Source organism: Fukomys damarensis, unplaced genomic scaffold (assembly GCF_012274545.1).
Source record: "Fukomys damarensis isolate Sample0158 unplaced genomic scaffold, DMR_v1.0_HiC HiC_scaffold_7, whole genome shotgun sequence".
NCBI classification, from domain to species: domain Eukaryota; kingdom Metazoa; phylum Chordata; class Mammalia; order Rodentia; family Bathyergidae; genus Fukomys; species Fukomys damarensis.
Genome location: NW_022900919.1, coordinates 43639845 through 43659834, shown reverse-complemented (window position 1 = coordinate 43659834; position 19990 = coordinate 43639845). Strand labels below are relative to the sequence as shown.

The window sequence follows — 19990 nt, the reverse complement described above, 5'->3', positions numbered from 1 at the left end:
GAGAGAGGGGGCTGGGTCAAATGGAACCTCTAGTCCCAGCTCTTTAAGGTACCTCCATATTGATTTCCATAGTGGTTGCACCAGTCTGCACTCCCACCCACAATGGAAAAGGGTTCCTTTCTCCCCACAATCCCACCAACATTTGTTATTTGTTGATTTCTTGATAGCAGCCATTCTTTGTGGGGTGAGGTGGAATCTCAGTGTTGTTTTCATCTGCATCTCTCGAATGACCAGTGATGTGGAACATTTTTTCATATATTTACTTGCTGCTTTTACTTTTTTGTCTGAGAAGTGTCTGTTCATTTCGGATGCCCATTTTTGAATCGGGTCTTTATATTTGGGGGAGCTGATTGTTTTGAGTTCTTTATATATTCTATATATTCAGTCGTTTGTCTGAGGAGCAGCTGGTAGAATTTTTTTCCCACATTGTAGGTTGTCTCTTAGTTCTGTTGATGGTTTCTTTTGCAGTGCAGAAGTTTTTAATAAAATGAGATCCTAGTTGTTGATTCTTACTGCTAGTTCTCGTGCTACTGAGGATTTGTTCATAAAGTCTTTTCCTGTGTCAATGTCTTCCAGAGTTCTGCCTAACTTATCTTCTAGCAAGTTTAGTGTTTCTGTTTTAATATTTAGATCTTTAATCCACTTGGATTTTAATTTAGTGCATTGTGAAAGGTAAGGGTCTAGTTTTAATCTTTGGCAAGTTGAGATCCAGTTTTTCCAACACCGTTTATTAAAGAGGTCATCCATCCTCCAGTGGGAATGGTCAGCTCCTTTGTCGAAGATGAGGTAGCTGAGTACATCTGGAGTTGTTTTTGTGTTTTCCAATCTGTTCCTCTGATCCTCAGGTCTGTTTCTTTGCCAGTACCATGTTGTTTTTATCACAGTGGCTTTGTAGTATAGTTTCAAATTGGGAATTGTTATACCCGCTGCCATGTATCTGTTGCCTAGAATGGCTTTTGCTATTCTACGTCTCTTATGGTTCCAAATGAATTTTTGGATTCTTGTTTCTAGTTCTGTGAAATATAGTGTTGGAATTTCATTTGTCATTGCATTGAATCTGTATAGCAGTTTTGGTAGTATGGCCATTTTCACTATGTTGATTCTTTGTACCCAGGAGCAGGGGATATCTTTCCATTTTCTTATATCCTCTTCGATCTCTTTTTTCAGAGTGCTGTAGTTTTCAGTGTAGAGGTCTTTTGCGTCTTTTGTTAGATTGATTCCTAGATACTTCTTTTTTTTGGGGGGTGGGGGGATGCTATTGTGAAAGGAATTTTTTCCCTAATTTCTCGCTCAGTGAGTCTGTTACTTGTGTACAAGAAGGCTATTGATTTTTGGGTATTGACCTTGTATCTTACTACTCTGCTAAAAGTGTCAATTAAGTCTAGAGGTCTTTTGGTAGAGTTTTTTGGGTCTTCAATGTAGAGTATCATATCATCAGCAAATAATGACAGTTTAACTTCTTTCTTTCCTACCTTTATTGCTTTAATTTCTTTCTCTTGTCTAATTGCTATGGCTAATGTTTCCAGAACTATATTGAAGAGGAGTGGTGATAGTGGGCACCCTTATCTTGTTCCTGATTTTAACATGAAGATTTTCAGTTTTTGGCCATTTAATATGATGTTGGCTGTTGGTTTTTCGTAGATAGCCTTTATTAAGTTGAGATATAGACCATCTATTCCAATTTTTTGCAGGGTTTTTATCATGAATGGATGTTGAATTTTGTCAAATGCTTTTTCTGCATCTATCAAGAGGATCATATGGTTTTTGTCCTTGACTCTGTTAATAGAGTGTATTACATTTATTGACTTAACGTATGTTGAACCATCCTTGCATCCCTGGAATAAATCAGGATGTACGACTTCTTCATGATCCTCTGTATTCTGTTTGCTAGTATTTATTAAGGATTTTTGCATCTATATTCATTAAGGAGATTGGCCTGTAGTTCTCTGTTTTAGTTGCGTCTTTCCCTGGTTTGGGAATCAAAGTGATACTTGCTTCCAGGAATGAATTTGGAAGTATTGCTTCCCTTTCAATTTCATTGAAAAATTTGAAGTGTAATGACAGTAGTTCTTCTCTAAATTTCTTGTAAACTTTAGCAGTGAATCTATCAGGACCTGGGCTTCCATGTCCTCTTCTGGAGTGGGGAGTGGTGATGGTAGCAGTCTCTTCTCCATCTCAGCCCAACCGGACCATTGTCCACTGAGAGCATGGCCACTCAACAGTGGGGTCAGTCTCAATACAACAGTGGGGCTATAGGTAGGGAGTACAACACCTGAGCTCTCAGCCTCTGCTCCAGGCCTCACCACCAGCACTGCACCCTTCCATCCAGTTTCTGTGTGAATCCAGCCACAAACATGGGGACCTCTGACTCTCCCTGTCCCTGTCTCCCTTCTTGACAGTGCCTGGCCTGCCCACAGGCCCGGTTCCAGAGTGTCTTATGCATACCCTTAAGGCGGAGCTGGTTCCACCTCAGGGGGAGCCCTTAGTCCCACAGATTTCAGGTGGTCCCTTGTCATCCCTTCATCTTTAAATGCCAGCTACATGGGCAGAGCTGCCCAGCACTGAATACTCACTTAAGCAAAGTGTGGTGCTCAGCTCTTTACACATGGCAGCCCATAGGTCTTAGCACAGCCCTAGTGTAATTGTTGTCGTCATCATCATCATCATCATCATCATCCCCATTTTTCAGATGAGAAGCCAAAGGTCCAACAAGGTTAGGGCATTTCTTGGGGTCTTGTGGGTGGGAGGGTAAGCATCTAAACCAAAACCTGTGCAGAAACGCCAGGCACTGGTCTAAACTAGGGGAATAAAACTAAGCCCTTCCTCTTAAAGGATTTATAAGGAAGTCTATGGTAGGGAGTTGGACACTAAAAAATTAAGTAAATGCACAATATGTCAGGTGGTAGGTAATGTGAACAGAACAAGCAGAGCATGGGCATTGGGAGAGTAGAATTTCATGCAGGGTGGCCATAGAATACTCACAGACCTGAAGGAGGTGAGGGAGCCAGGCATGTACGGATCAAGGGAATGAAAGTGCCAGGCAGAAGTAACGGCAAATGCAAAGGCCCAGTAGTGACCAGACTGGTGTGATTGAGAAAGAACAAGGCTTTCAGGCCCTGGGAACCACCACAGGGATTCTGGACCTCCGTCTGAGTGCAGTGGGTGCCACAGAAGGACACGAAGGATGTCACTTGCCTTAGGCTTAGGGAATGCTCTAGTTATAGATAGATCATGTGTTGTAGGGAGATGATGTAGAGAGGCCACTGTGATAAGGGTCCAGATAAGCAGTGACATTGCAGTGGAAGAGGCCAGAGGAGGCCAGAGGTAGGTCACATCTTTTGGAAGCTGAGCTGGCCAGACCTACAAATAGAAGGGTATGGACATGAGAGAGTAAGGAGTCAAAAAAAATGGTAATTCTTAGTCCAGCTTTTCCAGTCACCAAGCATGATTCTTTAGAGAAGGAAGGTTGGATCTCCTGTTTATAGGTGGGGAAACTGAGGCTTGGAGAAAAGCCACTTTGCCATATCACCCCACTGGGTTTGAGACAGGCCTCTGACCCCAGAGCCCAATCTTGGAGCTGGCTTGGCACCTTAGAAGTTTCCTGCCACTTGGCAGGGTTCATTCAGCACCAGGGGAGCAGCACAGGGCACTGTCCTTGGAGCTATTTAGATAGAGATGAGGGGAGGAGCCCACTTCCCCAACCTGGCCACATGTCCCTGTTATTCCACTTCAGTGCCATGGTAGTTTCCACTGCAGCATCCGGTATCTCTGTCTGGTGGGCTCACCCAATGGTGCCAACAGAATGCTGGACAACCCAAGCCATACTACAGGTACCAGGTTAGCCATGTGCCTGGCTAGCCCCTTCCAGTTTGCTAGGATTTGAGTCCCCAGGACTCGGCCCTGGTCCCCAGATCATACTGGCTCTTGTCCCTCCTCTGTGTCTTTGCTACTGCTCCCTCCTTCACCCAGTCCAGGGGTCACCATCTCCAAGAAGTCTTTCCAGGTCTCACTCCCAAGCCTCCTCTGACAATGCTGATGACCCCATATATGTGCACAGTTATTTCCCGTGTCCAAGATACCCCACAGAGTGAGCTGTTGTCAGGGACAGTGCCCAGCTTACTCCTCTGTCCTGTGGCATCTAGGACAGGGCCTGGCAACAGAGGGTGACTTGGAATGAATGAATCATTCTGATTCTAGAGGGAAATCATCATATGGCTGAGACTGTCAGAGCCCCAAGCTCCCACACTGGAATGATGGAGTTCAGGTAGCTGTGTGCAGAGGTGACCTCTAGAGGAACCCAGCCCCGGTGCCCTCTGCCTCCGTGGTTGAGGGCTCCAGCAGGGTATCTCTGACCAGGCCTTCCCTATGTGCTATGAAGGCACATAGGAGGGAGCTGCTGTGTGAGGTTAGTACCACTTCTCAGGGCTAGGGCCAAGTGCAGCTAAGACCGGCCCAGCAGGAACCCTGATGGACTCAATGCAGATGCACTCTCGTGCTGTACCTTGAGATGTTCCTGCCCCATATATTGTCTCTATGCTCACACAGTCCCTTTACCCACCCATGTGCACATGTGTGAGTACTTGTGCTCTGCACACTCAGGAGCAAACACACCCGTTCACGTCTTCCTTCTATTGTATAGGTATTCTTGTGCACACTCATGTGTTCTTTTGCACACTTACCCCACACCCTGTGTGCATCCCCTTTAAAACACTAGTATTTATGTATTTTATATATTCCTACACTACAGCCTGCGTGTGCACTTTCTCCGCACTATAGCACAGTTACATTCACGTGTCCTTTTGCCCACTCCTGTACTACACACTCAAACAAGCCATTACATCACAGCCAGAATACGCAAAAGTTGCCCTGATGAGGTGTTAGGTTCCCCTGTGCATGGTAAGCCAAGGCTCCAGAGAATGGTGAACCCTGATTATAATCAGGGAAGAGGGCACTGAGCTGCCTCTGCTGTGGGTCTGGTGTGTCATGCAAGGTGTCTTGGGATGCTGCACCTCAGACAGTGCCAGGACACTGCCCATAGCCTCGGGGAATGTCCAGCACCCATGCAAGTGGCAGAGTGTCCCTGAGTAAGGCCAGCTCGGGGGAAGTGTACACATCAGCTGTGTTCTCTCCTCATGGAGCCATGCCTCTGGGGGAGTCACACCAGGGGTCACCTGGCCTTGCCTCGTCCTCTCACGCTTTGGTTCTAGGTTGATTTGTTTTATCCATTAGAAAAGTTATCCAGTTCTTGTGAAAATTGTTTTCATCTTAATCTCAAAAGCCACACATAAGCATTATTTTTTTTAAAGTGAAATATGTGTTTTCAAGCCCAGTGTTCAGTTCTGTCCTCACCTTAAATACATTTCTTAGTGATATTTGACACAGGGAATCTAGCTTTCCTTAGCCATTTGAGGAAGAGTAAGAAGGCAGGGTGGTAGGGGTAGTAGGTCAGAAGAAGAGGTTAGGAAACAGGCAACTATGGGGCAGGCTGGGGGCATTCCAAATGCAATCACTTAAGTGATTTCAAGTGTGTCTTCATCACTAGTGTGCAGGCTCCAGGAGGCCAGGGACTCAGCCATCCAGAGCCCTCAGTGCAAGGTTTAGCACACAGGGCGGATCCTGTAAATCATCACTGACCACCCCTGAGCTGTGGGCCAACCATGTCCTGGGGACTCCGAGTTACTCTTAGAGCAAACACATGACAGTTACTTCCCCCCTTAGGAAACCTATTCATGTGTTCTGCTTCATTACTTATATTTTTCCAAAATGTTTACTACAAATAAAAATAATATGTTCAGTATATTATTTCTTATAAAGTAACAAGAAAATGTGCCCATCGTACCCCTACTCTTATATCCCAGGTGTAACACACTGCAACATGGTTGCATTTGTCTTTTTAGACCTGTTTCTCTAGATATGCAGTTGGTCAGACTATTAGCAAAACATTTATGGGCATGTCTTCTATAACAAGCACAGTTATCAGGAGCTGAGAAACAGCAGGGAACAAAACAGGGCAAGCCTCTAATCCCAGCACTCAGGAGGCTGAGACAGGAGGATTGAAAATTCCAGGCCAACCAGAGCAATTTTGCAATTTAGACCCTGTCTCAAAATAAAATTTCAAAAAACGGAGTGTACCTCAGTGGTAGAGCACTCACCTAGCAGGCACAAGGCCCTAGGTTCAGTCCTCAGTATTGCAAAATTTAAAAATTCAAGCAGATAAATGAAACAGACAAAATCCTTGGCTGGGGTGGGGGGTGTTCGTTGAAACAGTAAATAAATATATGTAATATGCAATTACACATATAGATGTCTTTAAATACAGTGACATACTATACATGCTCTTTGAGTGTGTGCCTATTTTTGCTAGCAGTATAACCTGGGCCTTACATGTGCTAGGCAAATGCTCTACCACTGAGCTGTATCCCTAGTCCAAGATATTATATGTGTGTTAGTGTTTAGTCTAGAAAATATGAAAAAGACTCAAGAGACAGAGACCCCATGATTTAGATTCATAAGTCAAAAAAAGTTGCATTTCATAGCTTTGGATGGTACCTTGCAGTTGTTCATAAATAGTTTTATTTTGTCTTACAAAGTCATGATCATATGAAAGTATAGGTTTTTCTTCATCTCTTCTCTTGCACAAATAATGCCAACAAAACATAAACAAAAGCAAAATCCCATGTAAATCTGCCACTGAAAAGTAATCACTGCTAATCTTTATTATCCCCCCCCCCAACCAAACCAGAAGTTTGGGATCACACTGACTCTTAATCACTGGGTAACCAACTCTGACCTTGCAACAAATGCCCACTGTACTTCTGCACCATTATTTTTATGACTGTAGATTCGACCATCAAATAGATTCACCGCAGTGGTATCAGCCGGTCTGCTTTCCTTGGATATTAGGATATTTCCAATTTTTCAGTTTTAGGAGAACACTTAAATGAATGAAGTAGAGTATTTGTACATATCCTTAGTTATCCGAAAGTGTAATTTTTTTTGTTTTTATTCATTTATATTTTAACTGCAACACATCACAATGTTGATTGCAGTTATCTTTGATGATATTATATGAGATTATTATTTTATTTTTATACTTTTTTTGTTTCTTCTAAATGCTTTGCAAGGGACAAGTTTTATTTGTTTAGCCACCATGTTATTTAAAAATGTCCACATTACTGTGGTGTTCATGGTAATAGATTTTTATGGCTGCCTATAATTCCATATAGGAGACAAGCTGTCATTCACTAAGCCATCCTGATCACTGGGCCTTGGGTTGTTTGCCAGCTTTTTGAAGACCTTTGTGGAGGAGACCCCCTCCATGTCTGAGGGTGTGTCTTTGGGAAACAGCAGGCTCTGGATATCCTGCCAAACTGCTTCCCCGAAAGAGGTCAGTTTCCCCTCCCACCAGCAGCATGTGCCTGCCCTGCCACCCTCTCCTCTAGAATGGCTCAGGCCCCTGAACAGGCACAAACCCTGCCAGCAGGGCCCCGGGAGAACAGGAAATGGTTTCATCAGCAATGCCAACATGGTGACCCCAGGCTCGGAGCTCAGGAGCCAATTTTTAACAAGCCCAGTTCCCAGAACAGAACCCGCAGAGAGAAAGGAAAGACAACAAGCAAAAGAAAAAAAAAAAACTCTTTGCTGGAAAAAAAAACACATACCCAGATTAAAATAATATTTGGCACTTATATCACACTTTTAAAATTCTTCAAACGCTTTATAAACACTAGCTAATTAATTAAGATGCCTAAATCTGGCTGCAGTTGGTGGAGAGAGCTAAAAAAAAAAAAAGAAGAAGAAGAAGATGAAGGGGAGCCAGCCCTACCCAAGTGCAGATTTTATTGTTGCCTGCCCGGGGTGTGATTATGGGCCTCCAGCTGCACCCTGAGAATAGCCCTGCTCCAACTTGCCACACACTGACCCCACAGCCACTCCTGAATGAGGAGCTCCCACCCCAGTGCTGACTCACACAGGGTGCCACTGTTATTGATAAGGATAATAATAACTGACTCTGGGATAGGCCAGTAATAGCTTCATTGAACAGATGAGGAAAGAGACTTGGAGTTGGAATTTGCCAGGGTCACCGCACAAATAAAATCCCTCCTTCCGCCATTCATCCGTGTGTTCGCTCAGCATATGTTTATTGAGGTCCCAGTGTGTGCCAGATACTGCTCTAGACAGGAGGCTGGAAACAGTCCCTTGTGGATCCAACATCCTAGTGGGAGATACAACAATCCTGAGAAAACCAAATATATCAATAATGCAGCTATGTGATAACAATAAGGATAGGAGCTAGCATTTAACCAGGGTGAACATAGCAGGTCCTTATGTGGAGATCTGTCACGATCCTCATAACTATATGGGAGTGGTGGTGGATGCTGAAATTCTACTTTGTGGATGAGGGAATGGGGGACAGAGAGGAGGTGCTAAGCTGGGAAACCTGTTCTTGTCTGCTGGCCAAGGACCTGTGCTCCTGCCAGACAGTGTTTCCAGTTGGACCAGCCACACGTGCTGGAGTACTGGCTTGGTGCTGTGAGAATCAGACAATGTTCAGAGTGATACTTGGAGACCCTGCTCACCCTGCCACAAGAGCTGAACCTCGAGTGAGCCCTGTGGCTGAGAGAGGGAGAGAGGTAGTACAGTGGACAGGTGGTACCAGGCCTGCATTAAGACCCCGGCCTCTCCCCATGAGGGCAGAGGAGTACGTGAGATTCCCTTCTCTTGAGCACTTTCCCCCTGCCAGCAGTGTAGTGCCAGGCCAGGGTCTGGTGGACAAATTCACAAGGTCTCTTCTGCCCGCCAGAGCCTGAGGAGCTACTCAGGGAACCTGCTGCATCCCTCTCTACTGGACAAGATTACACTGAGGGTCAGTGCAGGTCCCAGTGGAGGACCGGATCACCTGGCCCACTGTGTACAAGCACCACTCTTTCCTGTCTTTCTTAAACTTCTTTTCCCTATCATATCTCCCTCTCTGTCTTGCCTCTCAGTGCCTCTGCTACTTCTGTGAACAGTTGTCTGTCATATCATTGAGTTTATATCCACATATTTAACCGACCATGGATCAGAAACATAGTTAGGCCTATTATGGCTGCATCTGTACTGAACCAAGTGCAGATTTTTATGGTTGATGTCATTATTCCCTAAACAATCCAGTATAATAACTATTTACATTGCATTAAGTATCACAGTTGTGTACCACATACCTTTTTTGGTTAACAATGGAAACCCATATACTACAGTATGAATCATATACCTAGGTTTAAGTAAGTCATACCATTTTGGTTTGTGTAATTATGCATAATGTTCACATGATGATGAAATGGCTCGATCTCCACCGTTCAGGGACACAAGATTGTATAAGTAATCTAGAGATGATTTACAGTTTACACGAGTATGTGCATCCGTCTTATACAAATGCTGTGCTATTTTATGTGGCACAGTATCCTCAAAAGTGAGTATCCTTTGATTTTGGAATCTGAGAGAGTTCCTGGAACTAATTCCCCACAGATACTAAGGAATGGCTCTATGTGTTTCTTTGGGGTCTTTATGATCTATCCTTTCTTTTTGCCCCATTTTCCTCATCTTCTCGCCTTCCCCTGCTTTAGAATCAGTGACCCTGGCTGTGCCTTGTTCCGCAGCTGCTGTCTTTCAGCCCCTGGGTATCTGCAGCACAGCTCATGGCCACCACATCCTGCCTGGTCATCTTCCTGTGCCCTCTAACCAGTCTCCCCTCATTAAGGCTCAGCTCACCCCTGGGGCTCCTTCTAGCTGCCCAGCCTGGGAGCTTGAGTGGCCTGGTCCAGTTCCTGCTGTGTCCTCGCAGTGTAGCCCAAGCCAGGTCTGAGGGGCATCAGCAAGGGTCAGTGGGAGTGAAGTTTAATCAACTGCCTCTTCTTATGCATTTTCTTTGTAATGACAACAGTACTCAGCCAGGCATTATGGGACTAAAGAATACCATTTTCAGAACAAGGCAGGCACCTGGGAGATATTCTGCTTAACTCGTAGATAAAAAAAAAAAAAAATGAGAGTCAAAATAGGTGGGTAAATTAGGGTCACACATGAATGAGGGGCACACCGGGTTTCAAACCAGGTCTGATGAGTCTGGACTGGATGATGCTTTTTGACATTATCAGCAGCCTCAGCTTGTTTTGTCCTCCCAGAGATCCATCTTCAAGGATGAGCTCATAGTAACTACTTTACAGATGAGGAAACTGAGGCAGAGACCCATAAAAGGCCATTCCCAATCCAAGGGCAGCATTTTTATCCATGCAGCATGTGGCAGTGGAAGAGCAACTGGGCTTCTCACTTACCTAAGTGACAACCGCAGGTGACACAGGATGCCACTGACCCACAACTCAAGCTCATATTCTTTCTGTTATTCCACTACTATCACTTGGCTGAGTCCAGCTTCTTGCTCTAAGGGACTGCTTCCTGGTCCAGACCAGAAACAACCTATCAACAATGACTTTCTCCCATTTTGTAGAGCTCCACATATCCCAGATGTCCTCCTACCCCTGCTCAGCCTGCTCAGGCCAGTCTCTCTGTGGGAATACCAGGCTCCTTTCTGCCTGGTAAATGCAGATTTGAGTTCCGAGCCCAGCTCAGACACCACTCTTCCACAGAGGGCTCAGGAAGGCAAGTCCCCACTCCCCTATGTCAGTTAACTTTTTTGTGCCTCAGGTTCCATGTTGGTATTAAGAGAGTCTTGAGGCACAGAAACAGATGAGGGTTACATGTGATAATACACGCAGAATGCTGAGCTCCAATGCTATGCACTCAGTAAAAGTTACTGTTGATGGACACATGATAAACTCCCAGGACCCATCAGGATGAATATTAACTGCTGTATCTCCCTCCAGGAGCAGCCTCAGAGGAGAATCTGCAGGTGATTCAACCTGAAAAGTCAGTATTGGTTGCTGCTGGAGAGACGGCCACTCTGCACTGTACTGTGACCTCCCTCTTCCCTCTGGGGCCCATCCAGTGGTTTAGGGAGCGAGAAAAAAGCCGGGAGTTAATCTACAATTTCAAAGGAGGTCACTTCCCCCGAGTCACAAATGTGTCAGACAACACAAAGAGAGACACCATGGACTTTTCCATCCGCATCAGTAACGTCACTCCAGCAGATGCTGGCACCTACTACTGTGTGAAGTTCCAGAAAACCAGCTCTGACGACAGAGAGTTTCAGTCTGGAGGAGGCACCGAGCTGTCTGTGCGTGGTGAGTACAGTGTGTGCCTCCCTAGGCCCTTAGTGTGTGACAGTAAGTCAGGAATCACACTCTACTCTGTGAGCACTAGCTAAGCAGCAGATTGGGTGGGTGCTCATGTTCATGATCTGGTGTCACTTCTTCAGCAGATCAGGGAAACTAAGGTCTGCAGAGGCCATGCTGTTTGCTTCGTGGCTCATAAATGATAGCCTTCTGCAACCCCCGTGTCTGCTCCACAGACCTTGCCTTTTCTACTGTGCCCTAGTCCTTTAGCGCTTCAAGTTTGAGTGAACTGCTGAGTCGCAGGGCCAGGCCTCACCTCTTCTCTCCAGAGGGTAGTTTCCCTTGGAGGTGAATCCTCTATGCCCGAGTACTAAGGGCCTACTGTATGCAGAGTCTGTTGATGATATCATGGAAAAAGGATGATATCATGGCTGAAGCTCTTCCCCCAACAAGCTTGTTCTTCTGTGATGACCAGTCTGACCAGGGCAGGAAGAAGGTAGGACATGTTTTCCTCGTTTCCCTGCAGAAAATAGATCAGTAAGAAGATCCTAACAGGCTCAGGCATCCTCTTGAATCTGATGCTCTGGCTGGAGGAGCTAATGAGAGGTTGGCTCATTGCCCTGGGTCTTCCCGCAAAGACCCTGTGTATTGGGCATTGGCTCTCACAGGCACTGATGGCTCTGGGTCCTCTACTCAGGAGAGTCCCTCATGTGAGTGATGTAGGAGCCTCCTGCAAAGATGCTCACTTTGGGTTTCCTTCCAGAGACCCAGGGTGCTCTGTCTGGTGCCTGATTATAGGATTGTCAGCAACAAAGACCTTTAGACCATTCAACCCAACCACTCTTTACAAATAGAACCCTGAGGCTCATATGTGGCCAGTTAGTACCCAGATAGGGACCAGAACTGAGATCTGATTCGAGGCCAGGCTTCTTCCTGTCCCAGTGTTAGATGTTTTCTCCACAGGGGAGCCAGGTACGTAGTAACTGCTGAATAAAAGCTTCTTGACCTGAACTGCTGAACAAAGAACCAACTTCTACTCTTCATTGGTTTCTAAAAGATTCAGCATGTCACAGACATTCAGACCCTGAGGCTTGTCGGTGATTGGAAAATTTCTTCAAACTAAAGCCATAGCTACAGATCATTTCCTTGCTGAGATTCATGGGATTATATAGGGCACCACTCCATTGTTTAAACAGCTTCATTGTGCTTCAGCATCTGCATATGTCATCATACATTTGACGGTCTTCTGTAGGTAGATGTTTAAATTGATATGAAACATGCTGTTACAACCATGCTGTAGTGATGATCTTGTACATTCATCATGCTGCACAAAATATGGACACCCCCATCCCACCTGGGAAGAGGCCTGCTAGGTCAGAGAGAATGTCTTTAATTCTGTGAATGTTGCCAGTTTTCTTTTCTGGATGTGGTAGCAGTCAAGTCTCCTCACAACTCCTGGACATAGATAGGGAAGGTGACTTCATTCTGACTTTGTAGGTATCACAAATCCACGTGGTATGTCCTGTGTGTAGGCAGTCACAGCTAGCAGGTGATTCCGGCACAACTCAATCAGCCAACTCCTGAGGCCAGAGAGGAAGAGTTAAGCTTTGTTTCCCCATGGAGCTAGATTGTGAGGTGCTTCAGGTTAACACAGGCTAGGCACAGTAATCTGGGACCTCTGTGGCAGGGCAGGGAAATCTCAAGGAGCAGGCCCCAGGGTCACTGAGGGAGGTCCCAGTCAGAGGCCTGCTCCGACCCAGCCTCACTGTGGGGTCAGCCCTCTCATACATGTTTGTGCTTGGACAGGCACTGGAGCTCAGCAAATCCTCTTCGCTCTTCAGCACAGAACCTTCCCCTGATGATTCTCAAGTGACCCGAAAATGTCACTGAGGAATTTGTCCTTTCTCCCTTCACAGAGCTTCCAGCTTTCTGTAAATAGCTGCAATGGAGGAAGTGTCTGTGATCTTACCGGTATTCTGGAACCCCTTTACCTCATTTTCCGAGGGTTATTATTATGAAAGCAGGGAAAGAATCAGAATTTGGTGGTTTCTGTTTCTTCTTTCCCTTAGGTTTTTCATGGCAGCTGTAGGAACAGGACTGAGACTTTCTTGGCGTCTCCATACTTCTTTTGTTTTTTTTTTTGGTACTGGGAATCGAACTCAGGACTTTGCACTTGAGAGGCAGGCGGGTGCCACTGAGCTAAATCCCCAGCCCTTCCATACTTCTTTTGTTGTGCCTCTGGCTTCCTAGAGAAGAAAAATGTTTTTTCAAAAATAATAGTAATAGCAGTCATAAATGTTATTTATTAAGCACCTATTATATGCAGGCACTGTGTCATGCATTCATCCTCATTTTACCAAGATGGTGTTTTCATTCATTTGGTACAGAAGCAAGCACTGAGTCTAAGAAGATAAAAGAACAGATATTAAGTTAATCAGCCTCAGAATGATGAGATGAGCTTAGCTCTTTATTTCCTGCTCTACCTTGTGTGTCTTTGGCCAACCACACCATTCTTGAGCTTTGTCCCATAGAAGGGCTCACACTTGGACCCCTTTGTGGGGCTGGTGATAACAGATGGAGCAGCCAGTGTCAGGCTCCTTAGAACTCCATAACTGGTAACTACAGTTGTCCTCAGTTCTGTGGGGATCAGTTCCAGAACCCATGAGGTTACCCAAACCCAAGGACGCTAAAGTCCTATGTATGAAGTAGTGTAGTATTGGCCTCTAACATCCTCTCATATACTTTAAATCATCTCTAGGCTGCTTACTCATGTAATGCCTAACATAATGCAAATATTATTTAAATAGTTACTATACTGTATTAAGAATAAAGACAAGAAAACCTGTTTAAGGGCTGGGGATTTAGTTCAATGGTTCCACTGCCTTCCTTGCAAGTCTAGGGACCTGAGTTCGATCCCCGGTACAAAAAAAAAAGAAAAAGAAAACCTGTTCATACTCAGTAAAGATATAGTTTTAAAAGTTTTATTTTCTGTCAGCAGATGGTTGACTCCAAGGATAGGGAACCCCTTCATATAAAGAGCTGGCTCTGCAGCCTCCCTTCCTTTAGGATCTTGTAGACTGCTGGTGTCTTGCTGGCTTGACTTATTCAAATGACACTTACTCAAACTTACTGTGTTTGGTGGATGTTAGGGACCAAGTTAAATATTTACAAATGCAAATATGTGTGATATTTGCCACCCTGGTGACTTTTATAGATAGTTCTAGATAATAATTAGCAATTTGCAGACACCCATTTGGGACCCATACAGAGCAAACTGCCTTCACTCATTTGTGTGATTTTAGGACCAGGGAAAGCAGCCTGCTCAGTGGGCCTGTGTCTGTGTCTCTTGTAATTAATTAGTAACTAAGAACTTAACCACCTTTGGCTTTCTCTGCACCAGGTGATCTGTTTTCAACCCCAAACCGACGCAACAGAATCTCCCAGATTCAGGAAAACATTCTTTTAGCCTCTCCCTTTCAAATTCGGACCTACTGGCATATTTATGGAAAGAAGAAAAATATGGAATAAATGCCTAAGTACCTGCAGGGAGAACTCTAGATGGGAATAAAGTCTGGTTAAATATAGATCTGTTTGTGTTCGTTTTTTTAGCAGCCTCTCCTTTGTATGATCCAAAGCAAAATGATTCCAAGGCCCCATTTCATTCACCCTCACTGGCAAGAGGAAGGAGAAAAGCAGTGGTCCCTTGTCACAGATAGTGCTCTAGGATGTACCCACCACATCACTGGTGCAGCCTGCTATGGTGCCGTTTGTCCCATGTATTTACCTCTACAAATGCTTTCCCTAGGTGGCAAAGTTTTCAGAAGAGGCTGACAGGAAACAGTTAAAACAAAGAATGAGACCTGACCATAATTTCCTCCCTGTGCCCAGATTGGTGGGAACTCCCTGGTACAGAAAGAGGAACTTTGACCTCAGGCCTGGATTCCACCTGGGCCCCCCTTTGCCCCCTTTCTTACTAACTGGCTGGGCAGGTGCTCACCCCCAAGACAGGAGACAGAGACTGAGGATATTACCCTCTCAGCTGTCTTAGGATTCATAGATGTCTATGGCTGGGAGTGTTGCTCAGTGGTAGCTGTGCTTAGCATGCAGGAGGACTTGAAATCGTTGCCCAGCACCGCCCCCCAAGAAATGTCTAGGAAGGTTCCTTATAGTGTCACTCGCTATCAGTGGTGGTCATTGCAATCACATTTCTTGTCTATAAATGATACTTTGTAGCCAAACCTTCTCCCCCTGTGGTGTCTGGCCCTGTGGTGACGGCCACACCTGGGCAGACAGTGAACTTCACGTGCAAGTCCCATGGCTTCTCCCCCCGAAACATCAGCCTGAAGTGGTTCAAAAATGGGAACGAGCTCTCCGACTCGCAGACCAGCGTGGATCCCGTGGGCAAAAGCGTCTCCTACAGCATCTCTAGCACAGCCAAGGTGGTACTGGACCCTGGGGATGTTCGCTCACAGGTCATCTGTGAGGTGGCCCATGTCACCTTGCAGGGGGTCCCTCTTCGTGGGATTGCCAACTTATCAGCCAGCATCCAAGGTAGATGACCCTGACCCTGACCCAAGCCCAAGTCCACTCCTGCCCACCAAGCATGATCCTCCCAGCTGGCTTTTGCTCCTGGCCCTGAATGGCCTGGATCTCATTCCCAGCAGGCCTACACACCTAACGTGTGCACGTGGGCTCCTACCCTGTGATGAGCACTACACTGGTCATTGCTTTTATTTTACCAACAGTAATATAATTATCAGGCACCTACTATGATCAAAGTCCCTGTGTACCCAGTGATTACATTTATTCTGCTCCAGTCACTGCATTCTGACTTCATGTCAGGGGTTGGCGCTTGTTGATTTCATTCACTAGCCTCATAGGAGCCACCTGTCCTTAAGCACCTACTGTGTTAGGTGCTGTGCTTAGTGATTTCATTCATGCACAAACCCTCAGTGTTTGAGCCCCTGCTGCATGCCTAGCATGGTCCCAGGTGGTGCTCAGCTCTCCAGCCCTTCCTCTGTGACCTGTCCATGCCATAAGGTCAGAGCTTCTGCCTGTGCTGTTTCAGTTCCGCCCACCTTGGAGGTCACCCAGCAGCCCACAATGACAGAGAACCAGATGAACGTCACCTGCCAGGTGAAGAATTTCTACCCCCAAAGACTGAAGCTGACCTGGTTGGAGAATGGAAATGTGTCCCGGACAGAAACATCCTTGAATGTCACAGAGAACAAGGATGGGACCTACAGCTGGACAAGCTGGATCTTGGTGAATTCATCTGCTCATAGGGAGAATGCAGTGCTCACCTGCCAGGTGGAGCAGGATGGGCACCCAGCGGCCACCAGAAACCTGACCGTGCATGTCTCTGTCCCTCCAAAAAAGGAGGGCATGGATACCACTCCTGGTGAGGCCACCTCTCCAGCTGACTAGTTGTTTTTAAACCTTATCTTAACTTTTTAAAAAGATGTGAAAACTAGTATTCATGCTTAGTAGGGGGCCGGGCATGGTGGCACACGCCTGTAATCCCAGCACTTGGGAGGCTGAGGCAGGAAGATCACTGTGAGTTCGAGACCAACCTGGGCTACATAGTGAGTTCAGTTCAGTTTCAGCTACATAGTGAGACCCTGTCTCAAAAAAAAGAAATAAAAAGAAAAACCACATGCTTAGTATGGAATAATACAGAAGTCTATAAACAATAAAGTAGAACTTTAACATGAGCTTCCCTCCCCCAAACCTCACACTGCAAGAGTCACTACTGGTAGAGTTTGATAATGCATCTCAGTGGGTTTTTGATTCAAATAGATATTAAGGAAGAAAAGGGAGGGAGGAGACTATCCTTTCCTAGTGTCCTGCCTGCTTTCTTCCCCACCTAACAGTAGATACATTGTTGTTCTTGTGCCCACTCCTCTTCTAGACTGCCTGGTGCCTAGCTGATATTGTGTGCCTGCCACTGGGTAGGGGTGTTCAGGATGCTTGCAGATGGGCTCAGGAACAGTTGATGCGGCAGTGAACTTCCTTTTCATGTATTCTGCCCACATGTGGCTGTTTCCTGGGACAATCTCTCAGCTGAAGAGTATTTCAAGGCCAAGGACACAATCGTTAAGGACAAAAGTCACACTTCCACTCTCCTAAACACAATTCAGGGTTTGTGGGCACCATTTCTCAGCCCCTCCAATGTGTGGTCAGTGCAGAAACCTTGTTGAAAACAGCTGAACCTTGGGGTCCTTTCAATGCCACCATGGAATGTCCCATCTCCTGTCTTTATTGCCTCGTATACAGCAGGACCTATGCATGCGTTAGAACAAAGGCCGTTTCTTCATGCATCCTTCAGGGAAGCTCCAAACGACACAGCCTCGGGGCTGCATCATGGTGCCCCTTTGACTATGCTTATGTCTGGTTTTCATAGGATGCATAGGACGTGTGATCTGTTCTGGATCTGTCATAAACTTGCTTTGTGACCTTAGATAAGTCAGTGCCTCTATCAGAGCCTCTGCTTGCTCATAGCAGTGTTGATTCTGAGTTTTGGGATCCCCGAGTTCTGAATCTCAGCTGAGGTGACCATGATTATCTTGTTCAACATTATAGCTTAGTATGCACTCATCAGATACTTTGAGAAAGGATGAAAGAGTCAGTTGGGTAGCTGGTTATTTAGGTGGCCTCAGGGTTAACCAATGAGGTAGAGATTATTGTTGGCCTCTGTAACAGCAGAGGAAGCCAGCAGGGAAGAGAGGCTCAGCTGTTTTGCCCAAGGTCAGACATCTACTTAAGGTATTGATTTGAATCCACATGTCTGTGGCTCTGAGTCCTGCCCCTCACTAACCACAGTGCTCTAGGACCTTCAGTCTGTGCCCTGGGTCCCTATGGTGCTGTCTCCTTCTTATGTGCCCTAATGGAGAGCTCCTAGGCTGTGGGATAGGTCCCAGGCACAGAGAAGTGGTCAACCCCTGAGCACCTACAATGTGCCCATCCACACTTCTCCTGCTCAACCCTAGTGCCTTGTTTGACAGCCAGTTGCTGATTGAGAGTCTGAGATGGGTCTGTGCTGCTGTTGCAGTCATTCTGGTTACTCCAGATGAGTGTGCTTCTGTTCCATGGGGATGAGGCAACTGCTCCCGTCCTGCAGCTGGCATCCTCTGGTTATCAGCAGCACCCATTTTTCCTCCTGGCCCCGAGTGGCGTTTATACCCCTCCTGAATGACCCTGTGCACGTTCATATGGCTGGAGCCATCTGAGAAGGCCCAGCCAGATGTTCTCCGTCCCTGGGAGAAGCAGTGGCCTACGTAGTGGTGGGAAGAGGCAGTGGGCTTTTTTTTTTTTCTCTCTCTTTGTAATCTACCTACGTGAAGCCTGTCTTCCATGCAGACAAAAGTGCCAAAAACAACTGGAATGTCTTTATCGTGGTGGGTGTGGTGTGTGCCTTGCTGGTAGTCCTGTTGATGGCGGCCCTCTACCTCCTCCGAATCAGGCAGAAAAAAGGTGGGTGGACTGTCTGCTTCCTCACTAAGGTTTACCCCTGGGTTGTCCTTCCCAGAGGGGTTGCTACTAGGTGCCCTAGGCAGCACTGACTTACTTTGACAAAAAGGCCAGAGGCAGCAGTGCTGGACTGGTGAGCAGCTGCATCATGGAGTTTGGAGGGTCAACCATGGAGTTGCCCTTGTGGTTGCAGAATGGCCATCACTGCCCCAGGCCTCACGTCTTCCAGGACTACTACTGAGGTGGGAAGAGGGGAGATGCCAGGCAGAAAGAAGGGACTTGGAGACTCTTACTCTGGGCTTCAGGTCGGAGCAGTCTTCTCCAGGAGCTGCTTAGTAGACTTCTGGTTTCTTCCATGTCCCAGCCCTGGGTATGAGGCTAGAAGGGAAAGGACTAATAGTCCCATCTACCTCCAGGGCAGGGGAGCTGGAGGCTGCATGGATACTGTGTGTGAAATATTAGGGGATGGCCTGGCCAATGAGTGCTCAGTGAGTGTCAGCTCCTGCAGTTGGTTTTACATAATGTCTTCCCAGGAGAGCCCTGTGAGATGTGCCACCCCAGGACATGTTCTTGTTTGTGTCCATGAGTGTGGCTGTCAGTGTGACCAAGCTTTTGACTCTGAAGTCAAGCAAGCCATGGATTGAGAACCTTGTTATACACTGTAAACAACCAGCTGGGCTCCATGTGCCTCGAGTTTCCTCATCTGTGAAATGGGCTAGCAACACCTCTTTTGGAGAATAGTTATGAGGCCCAAGTTAGCCCCTGTGAAACAACAAGTGTGAAACATCCTGGGACCTAAGGCAGTGCACATTCTCTTCCATGTTTGGAGGAGTTGATTTTAAGCTGGTATTTCTAAAACCTTTTTTTTTTTTTCACTGCAAGCAATAGAAGTAACATTTCACGTCTGAACCCAACTCACCCCTTTATATAAAATTGAAGAGCTGGTATTTTCTTTTTGGTCATATTCTGTCCTCTTCCCTGTTAAAAATGTTTCTTGTGACCCAACACGAGCCACAGCCTGCAGTGACAAATCCTGCTGCAAGCTGCCATGCTATGCCAGGTGCCTGGCTAAGCTTGGATGGGTGTGTCAGGCATCAGGCACACATCCCTTCTGCACCCTTCTGCGTCCCTTCTCCCTCGCCGAAGGCCTCTGCTTTGAGATAGGGCCCCTAGCTGCCATCTGGGAGGGCTGGAGTCAGGGCCACCACTCCGGAATGCACAAGAAGTTCTGCCACATCTACTCGATGGGTCCCTGGAGAGCCTCACACAGGAAGGACCTCATTTGGGGGAAGCAGGGCCCCTGCCTACCAAGG

General features: G+C 46.3%; 1 protein-coding gene across 5 annotated transcripts in view; it reads left to right on the top strand.

The window, feature by feature from the left end:
• Sirpa (signal regulatory protein alpha) overlaps positions 1 to 19990 on the top strand; it is a 44378-nt gene that overhangs the window by 11277 nt on the left and 13111 nt on the right. For 3 of the 5 annotated variants that reach the window (XM_033761225.1, XM_010611041.3, XM_010611043.3), the window contains 4 exons: positions 10860 to 11216; positions 15441 to 15758; positions 16276 to 16608; positions 18567 to 18680. In XM_033761225.1, the coding sequence (XP_033617116.1) occupies positions 10860 to 11216; positions 15441 to 15758; positions 16276 to 16608; positions 18567 to 18680 (1122 nt within the window). The remainder of the gene's footprint in view (positions 1 to 10859; positions 11217 to 15440; positions 15759 to 16275; positions 16609 to 18566; positions 18681 to 19990) is intronic. The other 2 variants (XM_010611044.2, XM_010611045.3) reach the window with 1 other exon arrangement.